Source organism: Molossus molossus, unplaced genomic scaffold (assembly GCF_014108415.1).
Source record: "Molossus molossus isolate mMolMol1 unplaced genomic scaffold, mMolMol1.p scaffold_m16_p_8, whole genome shotgun sequence".
In the NCBI taxonomy this organism is placed as follows: domain Eukaryota; kingdom Metazoa; phylum Chordata; class Mammalia; order Chiroptera; family Molossidae; genus Molossus; species Molossus molossus.
Genome location: NW_023425402.1, coordinates 12367966 through 12394958, shown reverse-complemented (window position 1 = coordinate 12394958; position 26993 = coordinate 12367966). Strand labels below are relative to the sequence as shown.

Here is a 26993-nt window from a genome sequence, read left to right as displayed (position 1 = left end):
TCCCATTCCAGGTGGGCTGCTCTCCGCCGTTCCTTCGCCCACCTCTCCACTTTGGGGACCCTGGGAGCCTCCACCCTGGGGAAGGCAGCAGAGGGTGGGGTTGCAGTCAGAGGCTAGAGAATCATTAACTGAGATGAAAGCAGTGGCAGTTACTTATTTTTGGGGGGAGATAATAGCTGAGAAGCTTGGGGAGTTCACCAGGGTTCCTTAACTGCAGGAGGCCAGACCATGGAGATACGGGTTATCACTTGCTTAGAACCATTTCCTGTAGAGTGCTTTATGTTTATTAGCTCAGTAAAGGCAGCACTCATCCCTCACAAGGTAGACGTTATCTGCAGTTGACAGACAAGGGAAGTGAGGCTCAGAGAGGTTGAGATAGTGGCCTAAGATGACCTAGCTGGCAGGCGGGTCACCTGGGTTCAGTGTGGGCCGTCTGGATCTGAAACATACCTTTTCTCTTCGCTGGTCCACTCATTCATTCAACAAGTCTTTGTGGACCACCTACTGTGAATCAGGCCACCAGGAGCCGCGGGTCCAGCAGCAAACAGCTAACATAAATTAATACAGCAATTAAAGACCCATTAAAAAATACCTTTTCACTGGGAGCTCTCATTCCAGCGGCACCATCTTTCCCAGATGGAATTTCAAAGGAAGGACGCAGGCTGGCAAATGGCCTGAAGTTCAGCTCTGCCCCAGCATCCCTGTGTCCCTGCGTCCCTGCGTCCCTGCCAGCCGGGAGTGCAGGCGGTGGAAAGAGCCCTGGGGACACCCGATGTCACCGATGTCACCGCAAACTGAGATTCATTAACTCTCTCTGTGCTCTCTGTCCTCTCCCTGCTTCTCTGTCCTCCCACTGGGAGCTTTTTAGAGATGTGGCATCTCAGGCCCCACCCCCGACCGATGGGACCAGAACCTGAATTTTAACAAGATCCCTAGGTCAGTGGTTCTCAACCTTCCTAATGCTGCGACCCTTTAGTACAGTTCCTCATGTTGTAGTGACCCCCCACCATACAATTATTTTCGTTGCTACTTCATAACTGTAATTTTGCTAATGGTATAAATCACCATTAGAAATATGTGTTTTCTGATGGCTTAGGCAACCCCTGTGCAAGGGTCGTTTGACCCCCAAAGGGGTTGTGGCCCACAGGTTGAGAACCGCTGTCCTAGGGGGTTTTTGTGCACGATATAGTTTGAGAGGCTCTGGTTAGGTTCCCTGCTCCTACCTTCTGCATTTCAGTAGCCTCTGGCTGGGGAGTGCCACTCACCAGCAGAGGGCACTGTAGGGAGGGCATTCTTCAGTACACTGGGCTGCACCTGTACGCAGGTTGTCTCCTCTCTGTCCCCTCCCTTCCAGACCTACACTGGCAAGTCCACTGACATCTGGGATCCTCGGCTACTCCCCAGCCTTGACTGGACTTTGCCAACAGACAGAGACAGGCTCTCCCACTCCAATGCCCCGGGAGGCAGGGCGGCTGGAGGCAGGGCTCTGCCGGGAAGCACTGGGCCACTCCTGCCTGACTCCCCGCCCACCGCACTGGCCCGCTGGCCTGGCGACAGGTCTGGCAGCCCGCTCTGAGAGAAGAAGCTACTGTGCTGAGATACACTGGCAGCTCCTGGGAGCGCCTGCATGGTGAGGTGAGCACACTCCTGGGCAGCTGGGGTCGGGGTGGGCACTGTGATGGGGCCACTCAGCCAAGCCTGCCAGAGAGTGGAGACCCTCTGCTGGAGGAGGAGAGGAGGAAGGGGTGTGGGAGATGGCCACTGCCCAGTGGGTGTGAGGCCCGGGGGATGACTCTGGGCACTGTGGACCTGTATGCTGTGCTGATGAATGCTGCCCGTGACGGAGGTTCGGGCTCATCCATCTCGGTACTTGTTGTCCTTCAATAACTGGAGGTTGAGAGTTTCCTCAAAAGAGATGAGCAGAGCGTTTGCAGCAGGAGCCTGGATCTCTGTGCCAGGGGTGACTCCCTAGGGACGGCATTCTAAAGGACCCTCGTCTTGGGGAACTGGAGTCTGGGGCAAGACACATTGGAGGCAAGGGTAATCAGGAGCCAGGCATGGGGTTGGGAAGCTCTGGTTGCCATACTGCCCATTCAGGACCCCTGGGGCCAGGGGGAGGATGGACTGAGGGCCAAGCAGCCTGGGGAGAGCTGTCAGCCTGGGAGAATGGCGGCTGCGCTGGGGGAGGAGCTGGGGGAGGAGCGAAGCTGCTCCAGGCAGGTGTGAATGAGACCAGGTGAGAAGCCCAGCGGGGCTTTGGGGAGCAGTACATATTCACTGCTCCAGGTCGTGGGGGGGGGGGGTGGCTGGGCAAGGGGACTCTGCTGCGACACATAGCGGGGTGGAGAGGATTCGGACTCTGGTCTTTGGAGGTCCCAGGAAGGTGGTTGCTATAAAGTCAGAGGGAGCCGCGCCCTTCTCTCACGTGGGCTGGCCCGTCCCCTGCCGCTGTACCTCTGTGGGCAGCGGTGGGGGTGCCCCTCACTGCGGAGCCAAGGATGTGCCTTTACTTCCTTCTATTTGCTCGTACTTCATTGGTTTCTTTCTCTTCCATTTCTCTACTAGAAGTGGAAAAGAAGAGACCTGGGAACAAGGGGCAGAAAGAGAAAGGATGTGATTCTAGAAGTCCTTGTCATCCCTGCTCACCCTCCCTTCTGCCTTCAGTTGTGGCTGAACCATCTCCTACCCGTCCTCCGTGTGGGGAGACCAGTTGGCTGCCTGATCTGTGAACTGAAAATAAAAATAACTCGCAGCTCCTAAGGCCGAAGTGAGAGTTGAAAGAGAGAGGCCACGCAGAATGCTCTAACACTGTGGGGGTCAAGCTCCCACAGGCTGGCGCTCTGCAGTTAGAATCCCAACCATCTTTTTTCTTCTTCGATATTTTGTTCAGGTAGAGTGGGTTGGAGAGAGAGAGAGAGAGAAACATTGACATGAAAGGGACACATCGAGTGGTTGCCACCCGCACGACCCAACCAGGGCCGGGGACAAACTGCAACGGAGGTACATGCCCTTAGCAGGAACCAAACCCGGGTCTCTCGGGACCGCAGGCCGAGGCTCTAACCGCTGAGCCAAACCGGCCAGGGCAGAATCCCAACGATCTTTAACATGAGGAGCCCAAAGGCATGGGTGGGACGTAAGGGAAGCTCGCTGCTCCGGGCCCATTTCCACAGATCTGGGGCATGGCCAACTCACCTCCTTCACTCTGCCCTGCAAGAGGCTTGCGGCACTGTCTCACATTTGCGCCCTAAGGCAAAGGGAACAATGCCCGACCTTCTCTTCCTGGCTACATTTTCAAGGACAGATGCCGCCCAAGTCCTCAATCCTCAGGACACGGAGGAGTGTCTTTCCTGTGAAGGAGGAGCTGGGCAGGGGCTTAGGTTCTACGGGTCCCAAGGGAAGAAGGAAGCAGGTGGGCAGCGAAGGAGCAGGAGGCTGGGGCGAGGCCTCTGCGCCCTGGGGGTGGCTTGAGTGGAGAGGAATGGATGGATGCCAGACCCTAGTGAATCAACCATGGAGTGAATGAGTCCCATTCCCCCCAGAGGCTCCTTGAGAGCTGAATAAGACACCATGTTTGGCAAGACTGAACGTCTCACAGAGCCCGTGACAACGTTCAATTAAGAGTTACTGGGTATGATGGGATGGCCGCGGACCGAGATTTTGGAGGCACAAGACTGTCTAGGGCTGGTGAGCTGGGGTTGGAGGGTACTTATTGAGCAGGAGGGGTCCAGGTGGAGAAGACACAGGCCGGGGGCACTGGTGGCGGGTGAAAGAGAACAGCATGAGCAGAAGCCAGAGGTGAGAATTAACGAAGTGTGGGGAGCTCAGTCTGGCTGGAATGGAGAGTGTTGGAAATGGAGGGAGGAGGAGGAAAGGAGGAGGGGGAGGCGGCAGCGTCTGGGGGGCCGAGGATCAGCTGACATCTGTGCAGGAGGCTGCTGGGAGGCCAGGTCCCGGGCTGAGCCCCTGCCGCAGGAGGGTAGCCAGGGAGCCGGTGGCCAGTGTGTGCTTTAGCCCTGCCCCTCACTCCAGCCTCACTGGAGGCCCCCACCTTCGTTTTCCTTTCTTTCTGTTTTAAATTTTGTTACTCTTGCATTTCGTGCATCCCCGTGAGCTCCCTTCCGACCTTTCTGGCAGAAGGAGGGGCATAAATAAACAAGCATGTTTAAATAGGGCTTTTATCACCTACAAATACTTTTCACCTGAGCTCATGCCCGCCTCACAGTCGCTGGAGAGGTAGTTTCCCCCACACTTGTAATAGCTTTTAGAAAGAACTGCAAAGTTAATATAAAATACATGCCTGGTGTGAAGGAAAGGATACAGGAAGAAGAAAGTAAAAAAACCACGGAAAGTCCTGGTTTCCACCTTCCACCCTCTCAGTTTCTCCTCTTTCAGTAATGACCAGTGGGAATAGGTTGGGGTGTGTCCCCCCAGACCTGCACGTCCAAGCCAGCATCACAGCCCGTGTAGCTACTGAGCACTTGAGACAGCCAGTCCCAGTTGTGGGTGGAAGACACACAAGGAGGCGGAAGACCGTGATAAAAGAATGCAAACTATCTCGTTGATCATTTTATGTTGATTACCTGTCCGCAGGATACTATTTTGAATACACTGGGAAAATTAAAATATTCAAATGCCTTTCTCCTGTTCCTTTTTACTTCTCTACTGTGGCTGCTGGAAAGTTTAAAATTATACATGTGGCTTATATTATATTTGTATTGCACAGCACTGCCTCAGACTTTTTCTCTAATTTATACCTGGGGTTGGCAGAAAAGAAGCTTACAGTTGTGAGGACGCACACGAGTTGGTTCTTGTATTCGTTACTTATTAATTCTTGTATTATTTATTGGTATTATGTAAACCTACTTTTGCCCACCCCTGTATAGACACCCATAAATATGTATCTATCCTTGTATATAGTTTTGCGATTTATATTAATGAGGTCAGAGGCTGTCTAGCTCCCCATGAGTTGCTTTTCTACTGAGGGAGTGTTTCTATATCAGCACCATGTGGATCAAGGTAGACATTTTGACAGATGGGGAAACTGAGGCACGCTAAGCAATAGGACAGGCTCACTCAGCCAGTGGCCACGGTGGCATTTGAACTCACATCCTCTGAACCCAAGCTCATTGTACCTCAGGGGAGTTTAATTTGATGTTTAGGTCACAAGGAGGAAGAGAGAGAGGGGCGAAGTTCTGTTAAAGGGACTGGGGTGTCCGGGGTGCACTGGAATAAAGACAGTTTGGTCTCTCATCGTGGCCACTTGGAAGCCAAGTCTTGGCCTCTATGACATGGACAAGGCCTAGCCTGGCACTGACCCCTTTGTCCCCTGCCCTTGGCCTTCGTCGTTACAGGGGTGCAGGGGAGCTGGCAGCAGCGAGTGACCAGGCAGATGTGCTCCCATGAGAATTCCTTCCAACCGGCCCAGTTCCTACTGCTGGTGGGGGTTCCGGTGGCAAGTGCCCTCCTTCTGGTCCAGTGCCTTCGATGGCACTGTCCTCACTGGCTGCTGCGGGCCTGCTGGAAGCTGGACAGTCAGGAGGAGCCAGCGTGTGATCCCACTCCCCTTCCGGAGGATGAGCCCCCGCCGCAGTGGCCGCCGGCCATCCTGTCGGAGATGGCCGCCTTTTACCAGGAGCTGCTCACGCCCACGCAGGGCCAGACCGTCGTCCGGCGGCTGCTGCACAAGCTGCTGATGTTTTCGGCTCGGGAGGTGGACCACTGCGGCGGCTGCCTGATCCTCCAGGACGCGGGCATCTCTCTGCTCATCCCGCCAGGTAACAGCGCCAGCTCCCTTCCCAGCACGGGTGCGGTCGCCTGTTCTGCGGGGCACCACGCCGAAGCGAGCAGCATTCGGGGACAACTTCCTAATTTTGAAAACTGTTTACATCCTTAGCATGACTTTATGGACTCCAAGACGACATCCTGGCAGGCGGGAGTACAGTGCCTTGTTCTAATGAACATATGTTATGACAGTCCTCCAGTGACGGAGAATAAAGTGGGGGAAGGGCACCGTGTGCAAATTCACACGGCCCTGTATGTAGCGCCGCCCCTAAGGAAGGCGGGCCGTGCCCAGGCTCACATCGCAGTCCGCGCAGTCGTCCTGCTCTGTGGTCCACACTGCCTTCCCTGCGGGCACCCTCTGCCCTGGATTCCCGCCCCACCTGCCCTCCCACCTGGGGCTGGCCTCCCCTGCTGGCCAGGCCCATCCCAGTTCTCCGTCTCCGCAGGTGCTGTGGCTGTGGGCCGCCAGGAGCGGGTCTCACTGATCCTGGTGTGGGACCTGTCGGATGCCCCATCACTGTCCCGAGCCCAGGCACTGGTGAGCCCTGTGGTGGCATGTGGACCCCATGGGGCCTCCTTTTTGAAGCCCTGCACCCTCAGCTTCAAGCACTGCGCCCAGCAGCCCGGCTACGCCCGCACCTACTGCAGCAACACGAACCTGCTCGATGCCACAGCCTGGAAGCCCCTGGGGAGGTCAGGGGTCCACGCCTCCCTGGACGAGTGTCGCATCCAGCTCTCCCACTTCAGGTAGGCAGGAGCCCTCTGGCACGGCAGGAGCTGGGTGCCCACGCGCTGGCATCCAGCCTCCTTTACACTGGTCCCTGCCACGTCTCCATCTCCTCCGCAGCCTCTACACCTGTGTGCTGGAGGCACCCTCGGGCCAGGAAGCTCGCAAGTGGCTGCAGCTGGCCATGTTCTGCTCCCCGCTGGCCCCAGGGCAGACCCACCTGCAGCTGCGTGTCTACTTCCTCAACAACACGCCCTGCGCCCTGCAGTGGGCCCTGACCAACGAGCAGCCCCACGGGGGGCGCCTGCGTGGGCCCTGCCAGCTCTTCGACTTCACTGGGGCCCGAGGGGACCAGTGTCTCAAGCTCAAGTACATCTCCGAGGGTGAGGGAGGCGGGGGCAGGGCAGTAGGGAGGCCCGCTAGAGGGAGGGCTCTGGGCCTAGACCTGGGGTGGAAATCTGGGAGCCTCGAGTTTCCTTCGGAGACTCTGGAGCAGATGCTAAGGGGGGGGGGCTCCTCTGGCTTCTGCTGCTGCTGCTGCTGCCTCCATGAGCCCCCAGGAGTCCCCGGCTCTGCCTCTTCCTTCCTCTGTGGCTCACTCAGCCCTGGTCCCTCCATGGGAGGACAGGGTGACGCAGGGGGGGAGGAGGGGAGGAGAGGTGTGGCACCCCCAGGAGGGAGGGGCGGCCTGGAGGAGGAGTCCCAGTCTTCTCTGCTTGGCCCTCTTTCCTGTGTGGCATGGGCTGTGGGAATCGCCCCTGGGGCCTAGGGCATCTACATGGGCACATACACATAGCTGCTTCTGGGGTTGTGGATGAGAGGGCAGGAGGTTGGAGGGAAGGGAACAAGGTGGGGGTCTGTGTAGGAAGTGTGGTGGTAGAAGGAAGACCACCCACAGGGTCCCCTGCCCTGGCTCTGGGGACTCCCACTCACTTGAGACCCCCTCCTGACTCAGACCCCTCCTGGTCCCGCACACAGCACCTGCCACAGAGCCGCCTTCCGCAAACAGCGTGGAAGGCCCTGCTCCCTGAGGCGCTCTGCTCTGTCCCCCACGCAGGTTGGGAGAATGTGGATGACAGCAGTTGCCAGCTGGTTCCCCATCTCCACATCTGGCATGGGAAGTGTCCCTTCCGCTCCTTCTGCTTCCGGAGAAAAGCAGGTAGTCCAGCGCCCGAGGCCACTGCCTGCCCCTCCTCCCCTCTCCCCGCCTGCCCGCCTGGCGCTCTGCAGCTCCGCACTGGGCCGTGCTTGCAGGCTGTTCAAGGCCAGGAGCCACCACGGACCTTTGCAGAGAGAAAGATGGAGAGCCCTGCCCAGCTTCTGCAGATTTCCAAAGGCTTCGAGGTTTCCCGATCTCTTGCACCAGGTCTTTTCCTCTCTCACCAGCCCTGTCCTGTCCTTTTTGTAGCCAATAAGAATGAGGACTGCTCGGCACTAACCAATGAGATCATCGTCACCATGCACACCTTCCAGGATGTGAGTTGGGCAGAGAAAGGGCAGGGCCTGGGAGGAGTGCTGGGCAAAGGGGGAGAGGGGTCTGGTGCCCAGTAAGAATGCCCTAGCCACATAATCAGGCAGGTGAAGATGGCACCTGGCCTCCGTTACCTTCCCCATCCCTGACTCTCTCTCGTCTGTTCATGGATGAATCCAGTAGGAGAGTAAAAGAACCAAACCTCCTCTCAACCCAGGGGAACGTGGGTAGCAAAGAGGAGTGGTTTCTGTCTAGGCTGGCTGTCTCCATCGGAGAGGTGATGCTGTGTGTCTCCAGTGTGGAGAGTGACCGGGACGGGGGTCTTCTGTAGGTGGGGTGGGAGTTAGATATCCCACTCGCTCAAGGGAACATGTACAGAAATCCGGGTTGAGAGTCTTTGGGACACCATGGTGGCATCTTAGTGGAGAGTTGGCAGATGCCCCTTGGGGTGGGGGGAGGAACCAAGGAAAGGAGGAGTGGAGGGAAGAGGACATGTATGCCTGAGTTCAGTGTCTGTTTTTGGATGACTTCCCCTCTGCAGTCTGTTTGGTCTTCATGTCCCAGGTCCCAAAGAGCTCAGTAGGCAAATGTAAGGCTGAAGGTTCTGGGGTCAGGGAAGCAGAGGGTCGGGGTCCTGGGTGGGGGAGGGCCGCATGTCCTGGTGAAGTGGCTCTGAGTGACAGGCTGAAGGACAACATATGAAATGGAGGTAGGTCCCCTAGCTTCCTGACCCCTAAGAGTGTTTCTGGCCCCTCTGTTGGCGCAGGGCTTGGAGACCAAGTACATGGAAATCCTCAGGTTCCAGGCGTCAGAGGAGGAATCCTGGGCAGCGCCACCCCCTGTCGCCCAGCCACCCCCCTGCAACAGGTGAGGTGGGGGTGCCTAGGGTGCTGCTGGGGGCTGCCGAGGACTCCCAGCCAGAGCCCAGAGGCGAATACAGCATTTGGGGGTGTGTAGAACCAGACTGGGTGTCTTGGATCCTCCCCTCTGAGAACAGCCTTTCCCCCGGCCTCAGGCTGCCCCCCGAGCTCTTTGAGCAGCTGCAGATGCTGCTGGAGCCGAACAGCATCACAGGCAATGACTGGCGGAGACTGGCCTCCCACCTGGGCCTCTGTGGCATGAAGATCCGGTAAGGGGCGCGAGGTCTGCCGAGGCGAGAGGAGGGGTTTTCAGACCACGGATAAGGGAGCAACGTAAAAGGCAGAGAATGGCTACTCCCACCCTATTGCCCGTAAAAGGGCAGCTCTTTCTATTTATCACAGTATTGTCAGTACCTAGAATGATGCCTGGCTCCTAGTAGGTCCTCAATAAATACTTAAAGAGGAACCAATTAACATGTAAGTTACAAATTGAGTACTTGACATGCTGTGGCCTGAGACTAGAATGGCAGACTGCAAGATGATGTGTGTGAAGCATGTAGCTGAGTGCCTGGCACATGCTAATAGATTTGGCAGTGATGGGGGCAATGCCACCATGGTCTCTGTCAAGGGAAATCAAGGAGAACTGTTCTGAGCTAAGCCCCAGAACCCAGACTATGAGTGAAGTGCTCAGGGAGGACCTTGCCCCGGAGACGGGGCTGGAGCTGGGCTCAGCAGAAAACAGTGGATTTTAAAACCACCCATTAATAAGCCTTTATCAAGTACCTGCTGTGTCCTGGAAAACTATGCGAAGCTTTGGGACACAAGGTGAATGGTCTCAGCCCCCAGGAGCTCACACTGGAAGGGATACAAGGAGCTCAGTGAAGTAAAGGCGAGTGTCCCTGCGCCTTGTTTGCATATCACCTATGCTGCAGAGCAAGCTGAAGGCAGAGGCGCAGAATAGTTCAAGCCAGAATAACAAGGACATGTGGAAGTTAGGATCAGAAGTCTGAACTGAGGGGTGCAGACCGGTCTTCTAGCTCTGGGAGGTGGGAAGGGGATGGTCCGTCCAGTTTGAGGGGAGCTGCAAGAGGTTGTGGGTGGGCTGTGTGCCAAATGGTACACCGATAGCCTGAAGAAGGAAGTTCAGGATGGGGCAGAAGGGAAAGATCAGAAAGCAAGGCTGAGGCCTGGTGGTGGGTGAGCCCGGTGGTGGGCTTGGTAAGTGGGTGAAAGAGACTCTGGAAGGTTTTGAGCAGGAACGACTGTTTCCCCAGTGGTGGGCAGGATGCCCTGGCCTGGGAGCGAGGAAGGAGGAGGGGAGAGGGGGGTGGGTGGGGGTGGGGATGTAGAGAGATCAATGGCCACCTTAGAGGTCCTGTCATCCAAGCCCTGGTGTAAAAGGAGGAAACTGAGGCTGAGAAAGGCGTGATTTTTGAGCCAGGGCAATCTCAGGTTTCAAAGTCCTGGGCCCTCCCACCACCTTGAGTGCCAGGGAAGGCAGGCGGAGCGGTGGGGACCGGAGCTCGGGAGGGTGTGGATCTGGCTCCAGCGCCCGCTGCCCCGCCCCCTCCGGCCAGGTTCCTGTCCTGCCAGCGCAGCCCTGCGGCCGCCATCCTGGAGCTGTTCGAGGAGCAGAACGGCAGCCTGCAGGAGCTGCAGTACCTCATGACCCTCATGGAGCGGCTGGACTGCGCCTCCGTCATCCAGAGCTACCTGAGCAGGACGCAGGGTGGCAGCCCAGCCCCTGCCTGCAGGGGCGCCTGGGAGAACCAGGGCCTGGAGCTGGAGCTGGAGCAGGAGCTGGATGAGAAGCTCTGACTGCCCCCCAACCTCATCAGAACCCCCAGGCCATGTCTCGGGCCTTGGTGAGGCTGGACTGCCATTGCCAGCCTCGCAGGGTCAAGGCCACCCTGCCGAGACCCTCCTGGACAGCAGGGGGCGCAGGAGCCCAGGAGATGGCCTGACGTGATCAGCCTTGGGGAAGCTATTTAATAGACCATGGACTTAGGTTGCGGGGTTGGCACCCCTTGGGGACTGGTCCATCCGCAGTATTCACTGAGCACTTAGTGATACCCAGCACTGGGAATCCCGGAATACATGAGCGAATCTGGGGCCTTGACAGGCCTGCAGTTCTCTTGTGGGAGTCAAGATGCACTCGTATGAGCTGAGGGCAAACTAAAACCACAGAGTAGGCAAACGGGTTTACAGTTGAGTGGAAAACAGAGTTTATTCTTGTATTACTATTTATTCATTATTGTATTATTTCCCATGCAAACAACTGCACACCTGCTTTTGCGCCGCCCTGCGTACCTGCGGTTAGGGGATGTGAGTGTGTATGAACTGGACTGCTTTAGGAGCTGAGAGGGAGCTCGGTATGGGCTGCAGCAGGGAGGATGCTGGAGAGACTTGGACATGCAGAGTGATTGGGAGATCTTTAGGTGGGGGTCGGGGTTGGCGGTGACTGGACTGGGAGCCAATAGTGAGCCTGGCCTTGTGGGTGTGAGGTGAGGGTCCACATGGGTGCAAGGCCAGATCCAAAGGTGGGCAATTGCACCTGGCTGTCCAGCTGTTCCCTTTGCTTTCCTTTATTCCTGCCTTGTCTTTTTCTCTCTGCCAAAATGTCTGTTGTAAAATATCAAAGCTGAAAAGAAACTTCAAGATGATCATTCTTGCCCAAGCTTTTTATCTCTTTATTTCAAACTGGGTGAGTTTCAAGTCTCTGTGACTTCACGTGGCTGTCACCATTGCCTGCAGTCCTCCGTCTCTGAATGTCTCTCTGTCTTAGCATCTTTTGTCTCTACCTCCTTATTGTGTCTGCCTTTGTATGTGTCTTTCTCTGGAACCCTCAGTCATTCCCCTCAGGCAAGTGTCTCTAAACCAATGTCATATATCAAAGGCTATTGAAAGACACTGGGCTACCCTAGGAGTGGATGGGTGGGACTTTTACCTCAAGAACCAAGATCCAGTTTAGGGTCATGAAATAAAGGGTAGGGATTAAAGAACACCCCACCAGTCAAACAAATATTTATTCAGTACCTACTATGTGTTAAACATTATATAGAAAAGAGATTAATAGCTGCGCCCCCGAAAAGAGAACAAAGGGTTTGACTCAACTGTAGCAATGCTTTTGTTTGCAAACAGGTGTTGATTATTTTAAGGGCAGGCGAACAATCTCTCTGGCAACACTAAACAATTTGCTTCTGTATGTAATTAAAAAACATTAGGCCTTTTTTCTATGATGAACAACGTTGTATAATAAAATATGAAAATTGCCTTTCTTTGTTGCTAACTGTATTTTGCTGAGATTGATATGTCTGGTTGTGGTATGAACGGTTTTATTTGGTAAAATTGTACCCGTGGCAGCAGGTGGGGGAAGCATTTTGTAGATTGTGCTTCTAGTGTGAACATTGGGTCCAGCATGGTAATACGGGGTCTGCACTTCTCTTCTTGTTAGAAGCAAGTGGGGCCCTTCCACCAGCTCCCTCTCCCCTTAGCCCCACTCCCCCTCTCCTGCCCTTCTCGTTAGCCCTCCCAACCCCCAGACGCTGCCAGTCCCTCCAGGCTGGTGCCTCAGCCTCCTTCCCCTGCACCTGGCTCAGGATCGTCTGCCAAGAGCATCCTTCTCTGAAATCCCAGCACAGTTTTTCTCTTTTCTCCCATCATCTCTTCCTTGCTTTCCACACCAGCCAAAGCCATATTTCTTTTGTATTCTCCCTACCCCGGAACAAGTCATTTTAAGAGTTTCAAGTCTTCTGGGAATGTGAATAGAGGCCACAAGAGTCTCTGTGGTGGGACTAATGCCTTCTGGCCCCGCCAGGCCCTAATTCCTCAGAATGGACTCGAAGTGCCGGGAAAGGGAGGCTTGGGAATCTTGGGGTAGGTGGCTGGCTCCAGATCCCTCTGTGGTGGACCTTGCCTTTCCCGAATCAAACCCAACTGGCATGTCATTGCTGACACCTACAGCCGAGACATGTCCTGGGAGCGTGAGGACACCTGGTGCTCAACCCCGGCTGTAGCCCTAGTTAGATCAGTTCTCACCTCTCTGGCTTCAGTCTCTTTACCCTTGGAATGGAGCAACTGTGTTCCAGGTTCTCCAAGGGTCTTCTTTTGATTCCATAGGCTTGTGCAGAGATGGCACGCTGGTGACCAGGGGACATACCCTTGGGGTTTACTTTGAGTAGTGCCTGGTAGGCATGAGCTTCCACACCTGAACTTCCTCCTGTGGTATTTAGAGCCGAGAAGGGAATGAGCAGGACAGGTCAAGCGATGGTCTGCAGGCTTAGAGGCTCCAGTGCTAAGAGGTAACGTGTCCTTGGCACCCTGTCTGCCTGCTGAGTGACAGTCATGACAGTGTCCAGCTCTGTGCTGTCCAACAGAAATAGAATGAAAGCCACATATTTAATTCTCTATTCTAGAGTGGTCACATCAAAAAATGTAAAGAGAAACAGTTTTTTTTTTTCCCAAATCATGTTTATTTTTGTGAAGTCAGTTTTAATAATATATTTTACTTAACCTAATATATCCAGAGTATTATAATTTCCACATGTAATCAATATAAAAATGACTAATGGCATATTTTACATTTTTTTCATAAAGTATTTGGAATTTGGTATGTATTTTACAATGATAGCATATCTCAATTTGTATTGAAAATGTGCTAAATTGTTATTGGAAATATTTGATCTGCATTTAACTTTCGTAAAATTTACAGCAGAAAAAGTACATTTACATACACAAGTTAAGCTAAAAGTGTTAAAAAATAAAATTAGGTATAAATTTAAAAATTTGCCTGTGGCTCAGTGGATTGAACACTGTCCCATGGACCGAGAGGTCCCAGTTGGATCCCTGTGGGGCACACGCCCAGGTTGCTGTCTCAATCCCCAGAAGGGGGTGTGCAGGAGGCTGAAGGTCGATGCTTCGCCCTCGCCCTTCCTCTCTCTCTAAGAAAGCAATAAAAACATAATTTAAAAAAATTAAAAAATTTAAATCAGTTAAAATAAAATAAAAATGTAGTTTCTGCCCTGTCCAGTTTGGCTCAGCGGTTAGAGTGTCGGCCTGCGGTCCAGAGAGACCCGGGTTCGGTTCCCACTAAGAGCATGTACTTCGGGTGCAGTTTGTCCCCGGCCCTGGTTGGGTCATGTGGGTGGCGGCCACTCGATGTGTCCCTTCACATCGATGTTTTTCTCTCTCTCTCTCCCTCCTGCTCTATCTGAATAAAAAATGGAAAAATGTCCGCGGGTGAGAATAAAAAACAAAGTGTAGTTCCTCAATTGTACTAGCTACATTTCCAGTGCTCAGTAGCTATGTGGCTAGTGGGTGTTCTAATGGACGACGCAGGTATGGATTACGGATCCAGCTGGGCATAACTTTATAGTATGCTTGATGATTCATCATTCATTCATTGAATATTTGCCGACTTCCCACCCTGCATAAAGGGTTGGTGATAAAAATTCAGTGAGGGAGAGCATTCCTGTTCCGTAGGAGCTCCTCGAATGTTGACGATCAGAGACAAGGGCATTTTTTCCCCACCTTCTTCACACCTGACTCAAGAAGGAAATGGCCGAGGTCTAGGCAGACCCTCCCTGCTGCAGGAACGGCTACACTGCAGTGTGACGGAGAGGCCAGGAATTCGGGCAGGTGTTCCCGGTTCCCCCAGCGCATCAGGTGTGTTCTTGGCTGCTGACAACAGAGCTGACTCCCGCTGGCTGAGGCAGTCAGGGGATTTTACTCTGAAGGATAAGCAGTACTTTGGACGGCTGAGAAATAAAATTGAGGTCAAGTTTCCAGTAATAAACTAGCTCAAGGGGGAGAAACTGGTATTACTGTGGCTGCAGCTAGTGAGCACTAGATCTCAGGAACTGCAGCCACCCCTGCTCCACAGCTGCCACTTCCATGTTGGGAACCAGACCTCACCACCTCTGAAAGGTGGGACCTCTGCTGCCACCCATGTCAGCAAACGTGGAAACCCATGCACTGTACTGCCTGCTTCTTCCTGCTACTGATTTCTGGATCAGTCTCAAGTATGGGCATTAGATTGTTAGCAACCTGATTGCATGCTGAATCCTAGCTGCAAAGGAGTCTGGAAATTCAAACTCTGACTTTAATATTGGGGAGGTAGGATTCGTTACATGAAAATATTCCCAAATATGGAAAAAATATTCAAAAGTGGATGGACAGCCATGAATATGATAGATTTCCACTGCAGCCAGGGTGTAGTTAATGCTGTGGCAGTGAAGTCTCTTCACAAAAAGCCATGACCTCAGCAGGTGTTGGTGTTATTCCCTGACCTTCAGAATCATCTCAATTAAGCACGACTGAACACGTCCCTCAAGACATCCCCCGATCCCTGCACGATCCAGGATCAGACCTTAATATGTTTCATGACAATGCCCCAAAAGTTCACCAACAGTAGTGGACTCCGTGCATTCTCCAGCCCACATGCTTCCTGTGCTGCAGAGGCTGACAACAAAACTCACTCCCCAGACTCGTTGGCAGATGGGGACCTAGATTTGTTTAAGTTTTGCTGATCAGATGAACTCATGTAGGACCTTGAGTTGCCATTGCATAGTGGGGAGAGTTGAACAGGGCACGGGACTGGTGCTTATTCTGAGGAGCTGAGTCCAGGAGCCAGCCCCTGTGGCACACCTTCCTGCGCTGGCAGCCTACTCGGTGCCCTGGGTCTTGGTGTGGTTTGGGGAAGTTTTTTTAATCTTCACCTGAGGATATTTTTCCATTTATCTTCAGATAGAGTGAGAGGGAGGGAGGGTGAGAGGGAGGGAGGGTGAGAGGGAGGGAGGGTGAGAGGGAGGGAGGGTGAGAGAGAGAGACAGAGAAACATCAACGTGAGAGAGACACATCGATTGGTTGCCTCCCCCATGACCCCGACCAGAGCCACAGACTGGACTGCAATCGAGGTATGTGCCCTTGACTGGAATTGAACCCACAACTCTTTGGTCTTTGGGCCAACTCTTTAGCCACTGAGCTAGGATGATTTGGGAAAGTTTTGTTTAGAGTCTGTTCCTTCAGCCCCTCCAATTATTCTGTGAACTATCTATAATCCGTAATACCATGTTTTGTGCTTAAGCTAGCTAGAGGGGGATTCTATAATGTACAACTAAGACCCCCTAACCAATGTGCCCATGATTCTTTCTTTGGAAAGCCTGGCCCTTATTCTGTGATTATACCCTTTCATTTTTGTTGGTATCAAAGGGTCCATTATCTTATGAACGTATAATGATAGAGATGATAGTTTTATTAAACCATTTTTATGCAACACGATAAAAAGTTAGTAATCCTGTGTTGACTTTATCCTTCCCCAATTAAAAACCAAAAGTAATCAAAAGCAATGATTGGTCTTTGAAATACAAAAGGCTGGGAATACACTTTCATGAGACCTGTTATCCTTACTCATCCTATTTAAAAGCCTTACACAGGTATGTTTGTTCTTCTACTTGGCACATATCTGAACACTTAGAATCATGGTGTCCCCTCACTTATTTTATCCTTAGGTAATCTTTCTCATGCTGTCTTAATTCTAGCCTATGCTAGTTTCTTGTTGGTGGGGGCATTAGCCCGAGGATAGGAATATGCCTTATTATTAGCCAGCAGCCCTCAGGTGGGAGTAGATAGGTTTTTTCAAACAAACTAGGAAAGTTGCAATCAGAAAATTAAGAAGAATATTTAGAAAATGCTGAAGTGGGTGAAGATGGGCTTTTCAAAAAATTCCTCCGTGGGGTAGAGAGTAAAGATGGGGTTGGGGAGAGACCTAACACCTGATCTGGGGAGGAGCCGGCCATGCTGCCCCTGGGAATCCCACAAAAACACGAGAAGCATGTGTGACAGAGACGGGGACCCAGTGGCCTCAGTCTTCTCGGAGATCTACCAGGGAAACCTTCACGTCTTCTTCTGCCCATTGGATAGCCACCCATGGCTTCCCCGAAGTTGGGCTTCTTGAGCTGGGGCTGAACAGGCCACCTGTGGCGAGCTGCCAACGGCTTTGCGTGCACATGGGCTGAGCCCTCGGGAAGCTTCCATTTTTGCAAACTTCCCTCCTTTGGGTGTCTGTGCTGTCCTTTTGGCCCATGAGCACCCCCTTCTTTCTGGACCAGGCGGGTCAGACATGACTCTGGTACATTCCCCCACGGGAGCAGATCAGGTGATTCTCTTACTTCAGCTTTATGAACTTTCCCTTAATGAGCTCTTTTTAGCTTACTTGCTTCCATCTGAGCAGAATGCGATTCCATTCCCTTGAGGCCTGGCTTGGAAACCTGGTAAAATGCGATAAAGTAAGGACTCGAAAACTCCGCACTCTTCAACTTAAGAAACCTGCTCTATCGCTTTTTATGAGACCTGGGCAAGTTACTTCATGTGTGTGAGGTTCCATCTCCCTGTCTGGGTGGTTCCCAGGGGATAGTAACACCCTCCTTGAAAAACTGTTGTGAGAGTTAATGAGACCATGAATGCAAAACAGCAGCCCACTGCCTGTATTGGGTCTGGTTCAATGATATTCGAGTTCTTTCTCTTTGTAATGCCATGCAGTGACCCCTGGGCTGGACATTTATTGATTTTGGCTGTAGTCTATCCCATCCCTCTCTTCAGCCTCTCCCCAGTTTCCCTTCAGGGATCATCCTTGCCACGGGGAGTCGTCTTGGGGGAGAGAACACCAAGGAGGCAGGTTCTTTCCTCCCTGCCCTCGGTGTAGCCAGCGGGCTGAGGCGTGACCCATGTCATTGTCACTCCAGACACTGGCTCCTGGAAGAGTAGATTGAGGACTTGCTATGAACCGAATGTTTGTTTCCCCCTAAAATTCAGATTTTAAAATGTGAACTGCCAGTCCGATGGCATCAGGAAGTGGGCCTTTGAGGGAACGAGGTCACGAGGGGGCGTGCTTGTAAATGGGAGTAGTGCCCGTACGAGGAGGGACGCGAGAGGTCTTGCGTGCGCTCTGCTCCGCTCTGCCGTGTGAGGATGTAAGATGATGCCCATGTGAACCCAGGAGGTTCTCGCCTGACACCAGATTGCTGGCACCTTGAGCTTGGACTTCCCAGCCTCCAGAACTGCAAGAAGTCAGTGCTTGCGGCGTAAGCACCCGGTCTGTGGTATTCTACCATCGCAGCCTGGACGACTGAGGCAGGATGTGTGGAAGGGTAGTGGCTCTTCAGAGCCACGAGCTGTGCCTCCTGGGTAGTCCTCTCCCTGTCGCCCAGGTTGCCAGGGGCCCTTCCCGGAAACTTCCCCTTTGGCTTATATTTGCCAGAATTGGTTTCTCTTGGAACCAAGAGCTCAGTATAACACCCCTTAACCTTATACTTAAGCCATGAAATAGCCTGGACTCTGTATTAGTCTTCTGCTACTGTATAACAAATAACCCCCAAGCTTAGTGGCTTAAAGCAACAGTCATCATTTATTAGCTCTCACTGTTTCCATGGCTTAGGGTGGTTTTTGGTTCAGGGTCTCTCTTGAGGTTGCATCACACACAGGTTTGGCTGGGGCTGCAGGACCCTTCACAGTGACCCATTCACGTGGCTGGCAAGTTGGCGCTGGTTGCTGGCCAAGGGTCTTAGTTCTTCTGCACACGGGCTCTTGTAACACTTCTTGAGAACATTCACGGCGTGACAGCTGCATTGTTGATTCCAGATGTTCTGATGAGGTGGTCAGGGGTGAAAACAACCGTGACCTCTGGGGCTTGGAGCCACTCTGTGCCAGGCAAGTCAGCAACATCCTTCCTCTGAAGCTTTCCAGGCAGAGGAGGCTTTTCCGAATCTTGGCTGATCCTAACTGTTTGCTCTCCAGCTGCCTGAAGCAGGATCATCTTAGCAGACCTGGGAGCGATGCTGTCTAACCGGTGTCAGAGGCTTTGAAGGCTCACAGTACTCCTGGGCAATTGTTTCTCAGTGGAGCCTCACAACAACCCTGGAGGGCAAGGAGGGCCAGATTTGTGACCCCATTTCACAAATGAGACTAGGCCGGTGGCTGACAAGTGTGGTTCGTCAGGCACAGAGGTTACGGGCCAAGTGTCAGGAAAGAGACAGGCCTGGGTTTCAAACCCGAGCCTGCCATTTACCAGCAACGTGACCTTGAGTGAATTGCTTGGCATATCTGTCTGCCTCCATTCCTGCATCTGCAAAATGGGGCTAAAAATAGTGCCCCAGTAACGGTGGCCGTCTTTGAGGTTGTCAGGGTTAAAGGAGACAGCGTATACAGAACAATTGGCACAGTGTTTGATACTTAGTAGGCACTCAGCAAATGTGAGCTGTTGTCATAAATATTAGCTCAGACTAGGCCAGATTATGTATTTTAGTAATTTGCACAATGGGTTGGTTTGTTCTCATTGGTGAACACACTCTTTGGTGCTTGGAAATAAAAGAGACAACCAAACACCCTCCTTCTCGTCTCACCCACCTTCCCATGGCTTCTCCTCTTTCCTTCCTATTCAGTAGCCTTTTACACTATCCCGATATTTGAAGAATGTGGGGTTGTAAAAATTTATAGGGTTCCTGTGTAGCATCCAATTTACTGCAGGCCTTCAGGAAACGGTGTTCAATAAGTGCTTGTTAACTCAATCAAAAACCCAGTCATCCGTGTGGATACATGATTAGCTGCCCAGCTGGCTGAGCAGCCTACCCACGCGCACCTGCCAAGCTCCCTCAGGCCTACCTGTGCACGCCCGCTCCCCGTAAGCCCAGACCTTGGACAGCGCCACCCACGGCTTCCCCAAGGGGCAGCTTTGTGGCAGGCTGTGCAGGTCCTCTCAGACCAAAAGTGATCCCCTGACATGTGACAGCACTTTGCAGCTCAACAGGCCATGCACAGCCATTATTTTTCTGGATTCCCTTCCACAGAGAATGGAGGCTGGGAGAGAGCTTCTGTGATTTCCCCCCAAGTGAAGGCCCTGGGCCCAAATCCAAGGATCTTTGTTCTGAACCTTGGACGCTGATGCCACTTGAAAAGTCTGCCCAAATCCTCACCCTCTTAGAGCTTGTGCCTCCATTAGATCCCTGTTAATAAAACATGTAGAACATACATTTTAACTGAAGGGGACACAGCTCTACCTCTGTGGCTGAAATTGTCAGATGAGACAGCTATGACCTACGACAGCCATCTCTGGGTGTGATCCAGAGGAGGCTGACAGCTGTCCACCAGAACATCTTTTCCTTTCTTCGCTGTAGAAGAATTGAACTGGGCACACACTTCTCGGCATTTCCGCAGTTAGTGGAGCCCATGGGATGAAGTTCTCCCCAACAGGATATGAGTGGGTGATGGAGGAGACTTCGAGGCTGGTGCCTTAGGGCGATCAGCCGCCCCCTCCGTGTTCCCTTTCTCTCTTTCTCCTTCCCACTGGCTGCAGACACACATAGCAACGACCCCGCTTCCGCCCTGAGGATGCGGACCAGGTCTTGGGGGACGGTAGAGGAACAAGCTGGAGAAAGCCCAGGTCACCGACTCTGCCTGAAGCAGAGCTGTCTGCCGGCCAGGAAGACTCCCTCAGATGTTACATGAGGGAGAAATACACTTCCAACTTCTTCCAGCCGCTGGGTTATTCTTGGATCTCTTTGTGACAGCACCTTGCCTGTCTGTCAGAATTCTGTGAGTTTACCCACGTGCATGGCTGGGCGTGGGCGTGCAGAGGACCGGCGCAGTAAATGTTAGCTCTCTCTGACTGTCTGTGTATCAGAACTTGGCATTCATCTCCGAGTCGCTGGGTGCAGAATTCTGGAGCAGTTTTTACATGGGTTGGACATGGGCTGTCCTGCCCCGCTGCCCCTGTGCCCAGGTGACCAGGCATGGCCTGCAGTTGGCATCTGCCCTCCTACCGCATGGACCTGACAGGCTTCAGGCCAGGGGAGCCCGGTGGACTTCACTGGGCTTGCTGATACCAGGAGGTAGCTTTTGAATCCACTCTAATGACCTCCACACCTGCTAAGGGGACCCTGGTGAGCCACACCCTGGAGTACCTGAGAATAGGGGGCATGCGCAAGTGGACGGCAGTGAGGAACGGAACGTAGTGGGCCATGGGGGGGGGGTTGTGCTAGAAGCCCTCAGAGGTCCCCAGTAATAAGGGGGTGAGGTTTGGGGTCCGGTAGGAGCTCTGTCATAGTGAGTAGGGGCAAAAACTGGCAAGACGTGGGTGATGCCTATTATTGTGAGCTCCTCTATAGACAGGTGCAACTAGAAAACTAAAATAAAATTACCCTAAAATAAGAGTTTATAAAGTAACGGAGCAGCAGTGACATCTTATGTTTGGAATGAGGGTTTCTACTGCACGGTTAATGTTCTTGGGCTGTTCTTTACTTGCTAGGAACTATTTAGAATCTCTGCACCCCGACCCTGGCCCTGTATTTTTTTTATCCTCACCCAAGGACATTTTTGCATTTATCTTCAGATAGAGTGGGAGGGAATGAGGGGGAGAGAGAAAGAGAGAAACATCGATGCGAGAGACACATTGAGTGGTTGCCACCCGCACGACCCCATCTGGTGCCGGGGACAAACTGCAACCGAGGGATGTGCCCTTAGCGGGAACTGAACCCGGGACTCTCTGGTCCGTGGGCTGATGCTCTAACTGCTGAGCCAAACTGGCCCGGGCCTGACCCTGTATTTTCTACAAGATGTTTCTATATGTGTGTATATATATCTATATATCTATCTATATATTTTAGTTTTTCACTTTGAAGGAATTGTAGACTCATAAGAAGTTATATAAAGAGTCCAGAGCATTCTGATCGCCTCCTGGCCCACGCCCCAGCGGTGGGTATGACTGACCACAGTGCATCACCAAAGCAGAGAATCGACGTTGGCAAAGACATTCAGCCTGCCCACAGACCTCACTCGGGGGGCCCTAGTTTTTGCAAGCACTCTCTGTGTGCTGTATCTTTGTGCGTAATTCTGTGATATTTTATCACATGTAGAGATCCCTCCCCCCCCCACCACATCTCAGTGTCTTTGCTTCCTAGTAGCACGTCTGTTAAAGACCGACGTGCAGAGAGGAAGAGCGTGAGCTTTGTCATCACTGGGTCTGGCTTTGCGTCCTGGCTTCTTCACTGGGTGGCTGTGTGACCTTGCACAGAAATGATAACCGAATCTCCCCATCTGGAGAATGGGGACGACAGAGGCAGCACCTGCTGTGTGGATTGCCTGGAAGGTCAGGGGCGTGGCTCCCAGCAGAGTGCGTGCTCTAGGCCCTGCTTTGTCAGTAGGTGTCACTGCCTTTTGACTTTATGACTGAAGGTTGTTCACTTGTCATCTGGGATGATTAAGGGTCATAAGAAAAAATAAAAAGTGGGAGAGCCTGCCTGTGATGTACTCAGCACACTGGGGCTGTGCTCGTCAGCTCCCCTCCCTGGGACGCTGGCCTGTGATACTCCCGTGCCGAGGTCCCTGCCATCAGCCTGGATGACACATGTCACACTCTGCCCCTCCTCACAGATGCCGTGACAAGGAAGCTCCCCAGGGGCCCCGTTGGACTCTTCCCTGGATTTCTTTAGTTTTCCCAGGACCTTTGCAAAACTGCACCTCTGATTTGCACCTGCCTAATCACCTTTCCCCACTCCTTCCCCACCTCCCTATTGTATTTTATTTTTTAATTAATTTATTTTTGCTACAGATGTTTCTCCTTTTTCCCCCATTGAGAGCCTTCTCCCCACTCCCGCCCCCCTTCACAGGACTGTTGTCTGTGTCCATTGGTTGTGCATGTATGCATACATGTTCTTTCGTTTATCTCTTTCCCCCTCCCTCCTCTGAGGTTTGTCACCTCCCTATTTTAAAATCGTGGCCAGTGGAAGCAACCCACAGAAATACACATGTGCAGACTAGGATTTTATTTAAGGAGAACTTGGTTGGAGAGAGGTTACTGGAGTCATATCAACGTCTCTCATTAGACTGTGAGCTCTTTGGAGGCAAAGATTCTCTCTTTGAGTTACGTCACTTCGTGCACGCTAACCTCCTAAACAAGAGTCCCACACAAATAATGATAGTTTCCGTGGGCTGAGCCCCTTCCATGTCCTCGTCAGAGTGCTCGAGGCTCTAACTCATACAGCATCTTGCAAAGCAGGTGTTATAAGATCTGCATCTGTGGATGCAGGAACGGAGGCTTAGCACGGTCCAATGGCCAGCCAGGACTGGTTCTGTTCCCTCCCCAGAACCGATGCGCTCTGCCCTTCCACGTGCCCTCTGCACTGGTGTCTGCTTGGTTAATCGCAGGAAGCCACAGAGCCGCTCCGGGACAGTGTCATCTGCACAATGGTGCTACGCCCACAGGCTCCTTTGTGAGGATCCAATGACTTGTGATGTGGGGACTGCCCACTGCAGACCATGGCACTGTCAACAGTACGCACCCACAGAGGGACCTGCTGTCCTCCCTTCTTGTAGGATAGATACTTTATACCTTTTCTCCTCTTTTATTCCACCTACTGCCAGTGCCTAACCTCTCCCTGCAGTGTTCTCCTAGGCACGAAGGAAAAAATAAAGTCAGATGCATCTTACAGGCAACAGAATGGTTGTTACCAGAGGGGAAGGGGTGGGGAGGACAATGGGGGCAAAGAGGGTCAAATGCAAGGTGACAGGAGACCAGACTTCAGGTGGGGTGCACACAGTGCAACGCACAGATGTCGTATTATGAAGTTGTACACCCGAAATTTATATAATATAACCAGTGTTACCCCAATACATTTAATGAAATTATAACTAAATAAAAGAGCAAAAATAAAAATAGATGCAGATTCATTACATTTATTGAAAGCTGTCTTTGCTGTAACCAGTTCCACAAGGGGATTTAAAAAAATTTTTTTCTTTATTGATTTTAGAGAGAGAGAAAGGGAGAGAGAGATAGAAACATCAATGACAGAGAACATCGATTGGCCGCCTCACTGGGCACGTGCCCTGACCGGGAATCGAACCGGCGACCTCTTGGTGCATGGGTTGATGCTCAACACTGAGCCACACCGAACAGATAATTTTCTTCTTCTTCTTTTCTTTTTTGGACAGATCTCAGTGAATTCTTATAACAACCCTGAGATACAGATATTATTCTCATTCTTTATATATGGAAAACCAAGTCTTGAAGAGATTAAAGTGACCCACCTAACATCACACAACCAGAGAACTTTGTTTTAAATCCAGGTCTGTGCTTTTAAACAAGCCTATGTATTTTCAATATTTTAAAATTCAAAACATGTAAAAGAGAAGTCAGTGACTATTGGGTCTTTGGGCCTCTTGGTTCTTTTCCTTGGAGACAATATTATCGCTTGTTGAGTGTTCTTCCAGAGTTATTCTAAGCATAGTAACTAGATATGGGAGTTGATTACTTTCTCTTGCTCTCTGCACATTGATCTGTACTCAGCTTTTTCACTGAATAATAGATTTTAAGATCTTTTCATAATCAGTTCACAGAGATTTTTTCACATTTCTCTACAGTTGCATAATATTCCATTGTATGGATGGGCCACAATTTATTGTACAGATTAATGGATATTTATATTGCTTCTACTCTCTGCTGTAACAATACTGCATTGAATGAATAACCTTCCACTTACATCATTCTGAACACGTGCAAGCATCTTTATTTTAAAAAAATCACAGAAGTGACGTTTTTGGGTCAAAAGGGAACGTGCATTTGAAAATCTGAGAGTTCTTAGCACTTTGCTCTCTGTAGGGGTTATACCAACTTACATTCCCCAGGGATCATTCCTCTGCATTGTGCCATCTAAGAACGGGGGCCACGCCCAGCCGGTGTGGCTCAGTGGTTGAGCGTTGACCCATGCACCAAGAGGTCACCCGTTCAATTCCCGGTCAGGGCACATGCCCAGGTTGTGGGCCTGATCCCCAATGGGGGCATACAGGAGGCGGCCAATCCATGTTCTCTCTCATCAATGTTTCTATCTTTATCTCTCTCTCTCTCTCTTTCTCTCTCTCAAATCAATAAAGAAAAAAAAAATTAAAAAAAAAAAGAACAGGTGCCAAGCTCAAGGACAGCGGGGTGTGCTGCTGGGACGTGTTCCTTTGGCTCTGCTCCCGGGCAGGCGCGGCTCCCTATCTTCTCGGACTCCACGCTTCCCTCCACCAGGGAAGTCACTAGCTATTTTGCTGCTGGAAGAAGGGGAAAAGTTTTCCCCAAACAGAAGACACAAATGTGTTTGTTTACAAGTGATTCGCACCCAGAGCATCAATGAACCCTAAGATCCTTGAAAGACTCCAAAAGAAGCTCACAGCTGGAGATGCTGGTGGTGCAGGCAGGCCACAGGCTTTAGCTAAATATTAATTATACTAAACCTACAGTGGGCATTTCTCCAGTGCGGGGGACCGTGCTGAGCCCCTTGCGTGGATGACCTTGTTGAAGCCTCCAGGTAACCCTGCAAGATGAGGACTGTCTTTATCCCCGTTGCACGGATACAGAAATGGAGACACCGGGCTTGAGTTAAATTTCTCAAGACCATATAATGAGTAAATGGCACCCCTGGGATCTGAGCCCTGGTAGTCCGATATTTGATCAGTACCACAGGCAACGCCTCTTAGGAGAGCAGAGAATGACTTTCTGACTCCTTCCCTCTTCCGTGCTTGGTTTCCATCCTTTCAAGAGACCGTCTGCCTTCTCCCTCCTCTGCTGTCCGGGGCTACCTTTTCTCTGGCAAGACAGCGTGTCCCATCTCCTTCCCTCTCCACCAGCACCACTGATCCCCTTCATCTCTGTCCCCAGCTCCCCAGAGCGCAGTGTTTATATTGATAAGCGATAACCGCTGCGTAGATCTCCCCTGGGTCTCAACCTGGTGGAATTTCAGGGGCCAAGGTCAGCCAGTGGGGAGATCTTTCCGAGATGGGGTGTGTGTGTGTATCTCTTCTGACTCTTACAGCCGCTGCCACTGTGAGAAGGCTGGCTGAGGGGCTGGTGACAGGGTCCGGAGCTAGTGTAGAAGCCTCTGCCTCCATAGCAGCAATGTCTAAGGAAGAGAGCTCCCTCGTTGCTGGCCCCGGCCCGTCACCCATGGGCCTGAACATCTCACCAGCAAAGGTGATGTTAGGAAGGGCAGAGGGGAAAGCCCAGGATAGCCTGGTGGCAATGCAGCTGAAGACATGGGGGGACATGGGATGCTGGGGGTGGCTTTGTCTCTACCCTCCAACATGCCTCCATCCGTCCCCTCCTCCTTTCTCTGATAAAATAAAAGCTTTGCACTGTGGTTGAGAAAGGCGAGCCTTGGAACTCACTAACCACATGACCTCCAGCAGAAGGTCACTCACTGTAAAGTGGGGTTCATAATGCCACCCACCCAGGGTGACTGAGGGTGAGTTGAGCTGAGCGGAGCTGAGCTAAGAGACACTGTCAGCACATGCATTTGGCCCGGTGCCTGGCATGGACCAGAGCTCAGTAAGTGGTTGTTATTGTGGTTGCTGTTTTGTTCAATGACTTCAATTCTTTCTCCCATTTTAGCCAAGTCCTCCCCCTGCTCCTGAACATTCATTTCTTCTTTCCTTTCCTTTGGTTAAGCAGGATCCTGGAATGCCCACATGACCCTCTTGGTGTGCGAGGCCATCAAAAATCTCACTGGACAGCCCTGGCCGGTTTGGCTCAGTGGTTAGAGTGTCGGCCTGTGGATCAGAGAGTCCCAGGTTTGGTTCCCGCTAAGGGCACGTGCCTCGGTTGCAGTTTGTCCCCGGCCCTGGTTGGGGTCATGTGGGTGGCAACCACTCGATGTGTCTCTCTCGCATCGATGTCTCTCTCTCTCTTCTTCCCTCTCTCCCTCCTGCTCTATCTGAAGGTAAATGCAAAAATGTCCTCGCATGAGGATTAAAAAAACAAAAAGCCTCACTGGACACATGTACTGTTATTCCTGAGAAAGGACTCGGAGGGATGGTGGTCACCGTCCCTGGGGTCCCTGGAGCCTGTACTGAGGACTTCAGACGCAGGGAACACCCGGCCCTGGCCCTCGCCATAAACAGAACATCCTCCCACCCCAGTTTTACTGGGAAATAATTGACACATGTCACCGTGTAAATTTGAGGCATATGGCATGGTGGTTTGACTTACATCTGTTGTGAAATAATTACCACAATAGGTTTAGCTAACATCCATCGTCTTAGAATAATAAGGAACAATAAGGTACAATAAAAGGAAAAGAAAGAAAAAAAATTAAAAAATTTCTCCTTGTCATGAGAACTCTTCTGATTT

The 26993-nt window shown here is 51.9% G+C and overlaps 1 protein-coding gene across 1 annotated transcript; it reads left to right on the top strand.

Annotated features, from left to right (window-relative positions):
- Positions 1 to 1505: 1505 nt before the first annotated feature.
- On the top strand, positions 1506 to 10657 carry UNC5CL (unc-5 family C-terminal like). Its single transcript, XM_036249039.1, has 9 exons — positions 1506 to 1635; positions 5352 to 5774; positions 6228 to 6528; positions 6629 to 6891; positions 7566 to 7667; positions 7917 to 7984; positions 8746 to 8846; positions 8995 to 9108; positions 10417 to 10657. The coding sequence occupies exons 2-9, from the start codon at positions 5390 to 5392 to the stop codon at positions 10655 to 10657; spliced, it is 1575 nt and encodes a 524-aa protein (XP_036104932.1). The 5' UTR covers positions 1506 to 1635; positions 5352 to 5389.
- Positions 10658 to 26993: the final 16336 nt, after the last annotated feature.

Excerpts from the sequence above, each read along its gene's own strand:
- UNC5CL (XM_036249039.1), top strand. The coding sequence starts at position 5,390 with ATGTGCTCCCATGAGAATTCCTTCCAACCGGCCCAGTTCCTACTGCTG. Across the intron at positions 7,668-7,916 it reads CTGCTTCCGGAGAAAAGCAG|CCAATAAGAATGAGGACTGC; the intron begins GTAGTCCAGCGC and ends TCCTTTTTGTAG. Across the intron at positions 7,985-8,745 it reads CCATGCACACCTTCCAGGAT|GGCTTGGAGACCAAGTACAT; the intron begins GTGAGTTGGGCA and ends CTGTTGGCGCAG.